A 6,000-nucleotide genomic window follows, 5' to 3' on the forward strand; every position below is an offset into this window, starting at 1 on the left:
CTGGTTCATGGATGCCAACAAATGATTCACACCAAAGCAGGATTTTCTATTATGAAATTAGGCACGTACTTACTTGAGAACATCAAGAAAATGAGGGCTACCCTCCTGCCCCCCTTTTCCCCTGCCCCACACACATAGATGGCCCTCTGTGGTCTCCCTGTTCATCCCTCACTTATACTTTTTTTTTTGGAGACAGAGTCTTGCTCTGTCACCCAGGCTGGAGTGCAGTGGTGTGATCTCGGCTCACTGCAACCTCTGCCTCCCGGGTTCAAGTGATTCTCCTGCCTCAGCCTCCTTAGTAGCTGGAACTATAGGTGCCTGCCACCATGCCTAGCTAATTTTTGTATTTTTAGTAGAGATGGGTTTTCGCCATGTTGACCAGGCTGGTTTCAAACTCCTGACCTCAGATGATCCGCCCACCTTGGCGTCCCAAAGTGCTGGGATTACAGGTGTGAGCCACAGTGCCCAGCCAATTTTTTTAATGGCCACATAGTATTCCATGGTGTATATGTACCACATTTTCTTTATCCAGTCCACTACTGATGGGCACCTAGGTTGATCCCATGTCTTTGCTATTATTAATAGTGCTACAACAAACATATGAGTGCATGTGTCTTTTTGGTAGAAGGATTTATTTTCCTTTGGGCATATATCCACTAATGGGATTGCTGGGATGAATGATAGTTCTGTTTTAAGTTCTTGGAGAAATTTCCAAACTGCTTTCCACAGTGGTTGATTGTTTTGCTTTTAATAATATCTAAAGAAAGTATTCCTTTCCGTAGGGCTTCTGCCAGCATGACTCAATCTCAGATAATCATTATAGACTAATCATCATTACAACATGATCATATTTCAATTATCCTTTGTGTAGTCTGGGTACATCAAAGTAACCATGAGTTCTCTTGCTGAGAGAAGTTCATTAAGATCATAATGTGGATACAATTTTTTTAAGTGTGTTGAAAAACAAGGGGGAACATACCAAAAGCAACAACAGAATGATCCAGAGGATTCTCTAGCACACATTCAGAAACCATATCTTATTGTGTGTTTTGAAGTGCTTTGTGATGCAAAACCTCGGCCGGGCACAGTGGCTCATGCCTGTAATCCCAGCACTTTGGTAGGTCGAGGCGGGTGGACCACTTGAGGTCAGGAGTTCGAGACCAGCCTGGCCAACATGGTAAAACCCTGTCTCTACCAAAACTACAAAAATCAGCCAGGTGTGGTGGCATATGCCTGTAATCCCAGCTACTCAGGAGGCTGAGGCAGGAGAATCGCTTGAACCTGGGAGGCAGAGGTTGCAGGGAACCACGATCATTCCACTGCACTCTGGCCTAGGTGACAGAGTGAGACTCCATCTCAAAATAAATGAAACTAAAAGTAAATAAATAAAGAATAAAGTGCTCTGTGATGCAAAGCCTAACAGGCTGTTTCCTTTTGGCCCAAATATGCCACACCATGACCAACTAGGTGTATTTACCCAACTTCCTGATATGTAAGATACCCTTAAGCCCTAGTTCACAGTAACAAAAATCTATGAAAATCATTCAAAGAATAGGGTTAATCATACTGTATGAGGTCTAGTTGTGTTGATACAGGATCAGTCCCTAATCTGTTGGAGAAAAGGAAAAGTAATTATCCCCTGAGAATTCATCCAAAAGAAACAAAATTTTTTGTGTGTGACAGGGAGGGTCTTACTCTGTCACCCAGGCTGGAGTCCAGTGGCGCGATCTACACTCTGTCACCCAGGCTGGAGTGCAGTGGCGCAATCTGCACTGTGGCTCACCACAACCTCGACCTCCCAGGCTCAAGCGATCCTCCCACGTCAGCCCCTTGAGTAGCTGGGACTACAGGCGCACCACCACACTCGGCTAATTTTTGTATGTTTTGTAGAGATGGGGTTTCTCTATGATGACTACAAGCTGCTTTCAAACTCCTGAGCTCAAAAGATCCTCCCATCTTAGCTTCCCAAAATGCTGGGATTACAAGTATGAGCCATAACGCCCAGTCAAGAAGCATTTTAAAATATAAATAGGCCGGGCGCGGTGGCTCAAGCCTGTAATCCCAGCACTTTGGGAGGCCGAGACGGGCAGATCACGAGGTCAGGAGATCGAGACCATCCTGGCTAACACGGTGAAACCCCGTCTCTACTAAAAAATACAAAAAACTAGCCGGGCGAGGTGGCGGGCGCCTGTAGTCCCAGCTAATGTAGTCCCAGCTACTCGGGAGGCTGAGGCAGGAGAATGACGTGAACCCGGGAGGCGGAGCTTGCAGACAGCTGAGATCTGGCCACTGCACTCCAGCCTGGGCGACAGAGAGAGACTCCGTCTCAAAATAAATAAATAAATAAATAAAATAAAATATAAATAGATCTTTATATAAAAGATATTCATATTTATAATAATAAATCAGAAACCTACCTATATGTCTGACAATAGTGAAACAGTTGCGAATGGAATATTGAGCATAGAATGGGAAGGAATGAGAATGAAGCAGAATATTACACGGCCATTGAAAAGTCATGCTGGTGGTGGGGCACAGTAGCTCACACCTGTCATCCCAATACTCTGGGAGGCTGGGGAAGGTGGATCACTTTAGCACAGGAGTTTGAGATCAGCCTGGGCAACATGGCGAAACCCTGTCTCTATATTATAAATTAAGTAAATAAATAATAAAAGAAACTTATACTGATGATATGGACAGTGGAAATGTAGAAAATTGTCTTTAATGTAATGTTAAAATATTTAAAGTGTCATCTATACTGTAATTACAATTGTATAAAATAATTGCACATTTTGATAAGGAATGGAAAGAAATATAGGAGGAAAAGTTGTGTCGAAGTGATTGAATTGTGGGTGATTAATCTTTACAATAATTTCTTTTGTAGTTGCTATAATATTGAGTTCAAAATAAATAAAACTTGGAAAGAAAAGGAAAACACTCAAGTGACACATTTTCCCATGCTGAGCAGGAAAGTCAGTGTCTCGGGAACTGTCCACGTTTTTCCTTGCTCCTTCAAAGCAGCCTGTTAATCTTGACCCAGATGGAGGGAATACGCATGTTCTTCTTGCTGGGAAGACTGTACTGTGGGTTGAATGGAACAGAAATCTTAAACTTTTCAGTATTGTTTGGTAACAAATGCAAAATGCATTTGAACCATTCATTGGTATAGTTTTTCCATGACAAATATTATGCACAAAAATCTTGCAGACAGAAAATGATGTATTTTTTTCTCTCCCCCTACCCTTTTTCTTTCTCTTCCTTCCCATTTCCGCAGTTCTGCTAAGCCAATATTCTCTAGAATGAGCACAAAACAAATCAAATAACAGCTAAACAAATCGAATAACAGCTTTTGTACATCAACATCAAGAAGGAATATGCCTGAGAGAGATCAGAGTATAGAGATGAATATGAACAAGAGTGGAACATTCACTTGTCAACGCACTTTCTAAATCTAGATCAGCAGAGATGGGAGTGATTTTCTGGAAAGAGATGTGATCACGGATTAAACACCAGCTCATTGGAAACTGTCACTGGATGAGATCAGAAAACATTCATGAAAAATCATATTCAGGAAATATATTACAGGAAGAGGAATATAAATGCTCTAGAGTTAACATGTAAAATATATACGTACTGAGGTTTGTAAACTGTCCTTTTTAAATCAAACTGAAAACAAAAAGCTTTAACCTTTCAACAGAATTTTTAAAAAGGCAGTTAGTTCTAAATTATTCCTATCTCAATAGCCAAGAGGCTGATCAAGTGTCATTTACTGAGGAAGCATCTTAGAAAATGACTCTGAATGTTTTCATAGGAGCTGTGACCTTTGATTCTTCATCTCTACTATTCATTTACTTCACTGTGTAATCAGTTACAACCACTCAGTTATTAAGAGACGTAATGCTTCAAACTTTTTACCAAGTCTGTATTGTTTAATCTGTCCATACAAGTCATTACTGAGAGAGCGTTTATGCCATATACTATTACTCCATCAAGCTGTATATTACAGGAAGTACATCTTTACATCATAGGTTCCCAAGCAACATAGATTTCCCTATCTTTCAGGAAACAGCATCAAGGAACTCTGAAAAATCTAGAAAAAGTTCATTTTCACCTTGGATGCTCACATGTAATAATATAGGCTACTATCAAATAAATACATTTTTTCTAATTCTCCCTAGAACATGCATAGGAATTTAATATACTTTATAAATAAGTATCTAAAATATCTCCTATTTTTTTCCTATTTCTTTGCCATACATGTTATCAGAAATTCATATCTTCTATTTCCCTTACTGATGGGCACTCATTTTTATTTTTTAAAACTCATTCCATTAAAGATATTTCTAAATAATAGTAAGTGGTACTAACAAAATAAATAATAATTTAATAGCCTTAGAAATAAATGACTATATACTTATACAGGCTGAAAAAACCTCGGTAGGAATAAGTTACCTTTTTGTTTACTAATGTTGGTTTCAAAAATACTCAGATTCATTTTAGTTGGCTGACATCTGGAAGGAGTTAACAACTAACCAGTTGACTTCAGCAACCATTTGCTCCCAGCCTTCCCCTGTCACCACCCTCACCACATATCCCGCCAATATCCAACAACAAAGAAATATTTAATATTGAAATCGCCCATTACCTGAGAATGACCACAAGCTAAAATGTACTTGTGGAAGGGTACTTAGTAGAAGCCAAACCATGTTCTATTCCTGAGCAGAAAACATTGACATGTAGAATGCTTTTATTCATATATTCAAAATTAAGAACAAATCAGTATATATCGCTAAAACATCAGATGGAGGATAACACAAGAAGTGATACAGATCAGGGTTCACTTCTCTTACCCTCTCTCTGTTAGGACCACATTCCTATTTTAGCCAAATGTTTCTGGTGCAGGCCATCTTTTCACCATAAATGGCATGAAACATAAATGGCATTATGTTTCAAATGGCTAAAAGCATAAAACAGGTATGCTCAAAGGAGTAAAACCCAATTCACAGAGATGTGGCTTTTCTAAAGAACCAAATTAAGGGAATACTTAGTATCTACAACTAAAGTATTAATCATTCTGAGGATTATTTGTTGCTTTAAGTATTAGCTCCCTACTGCAACCATAACACCCTACTTACTACATTTAATTACACACAACTTTTCAATAATTCATATTTTATTTGAAGGGAGGTACCTGTCTACTTTATCTACAATAAAAACAAAAGGTATTGGCTTTCTCTAATCCATGCAAACTACAAATTCCATCAGGAGTCCTACATCACTAACAGTGGTGTAAACAAAACTAAGAAAGTACTCCCTATCCACATGCGAATGTTTTAAAAAAGTTTTTGCCATAAAACCTAAGTGTAATTTAGCATACCACAGTGCTCTGAAGATGGGTCATTGACGATGTACCATTTGTATATAGGTAATACACATGTAAATCACTAAATGTTAATTAAATATAAGAAGTAGGTTTTTATCTTTTTAAAAAAAAAACAAAAAAAGTGACTCCCTTTCTCATTCTGTTCTGTTGTATTGTGTCCAAAAGTTGTGTGTAATTTTTTTAAGGTCCAGGAAATGTAAAGAAATTTGTTGGAATATCTGAATTTCTGTAAAAAAATAAAAATAAAAATAAGATTTTGTTACTTAAAAGAATTTTTGGTGGTGTGGTACATATTTGGTGTATTCAGTTTCTGTCTTTGTCCAGTGATCCGGTGACAGCTGATGGTTCCATTGAAGTAACTATCTCAGAAAATCTCCCTGCTGCTGGATTCCATATCTGTCAACAGCAGGACTCTCATGTAGAAGGCATGGTTAACATCTCCAAAGCCTCTCCTAGCCAAATTTAGGAATATCTCCAGCTAATTCTCCATACACTCAGTGGAATGAAATTGATAACTAAATAAACAGCTGGACTACTCAAGTAAAACTTGACCTGCAATATCCAATTGCCCAATCTCCCCTTTGCAAATTGAAAACAACCAACGGTTCCTCGCACAT

General features: G+C 38.6%; 1 protein-coding gene across 2 annotated transcripts in view; it reads left to right on the forward strand.

Annotated features, from left to right (window-relative positions):
• Positions 1 to 5,652, forward strand: part of LHFPL3 (LHFPL tetraspan subfamily member 3) — a 576,163-nt gene extending 570,511 nt beyond the window's left edge. Inside the window, exon 3 of one of the 2 annotated variants that reach the window (XM_025379621.1) lies at positions 3,275 to 5,652. In XM_025379621.1, coding sequence (XP_025235406.1) covers positions 3,275 to 3,303 — 29 coding nt within the window. In that variant the 3' untranslated portion in view covers positions 3,304 to 5,652. The remainder of the gene's footprint in view (positions 1 to 3,274) is intronic. The other variant, XM_025379622.1, reaches the window with a different exon arrangement.
• The last annotated feature ends 348 nt before the right edge of the window (positions 5,653 to 6,000 follow it).

This window comes from Theropithecus gelada, chromosome 3, assembly GCF_003255815.1.
Source record: "Theropithecus gelada isolate Dixy chromosome 3, Tgel_1.0, whole genome shotgun sequence".
Taxonomy (NCBI): Eukaryota; Metazoa; Chordata; class Mammalia; order Primates; family Cercopithecidae; genus Theropithecus; species Theropithecus gelada.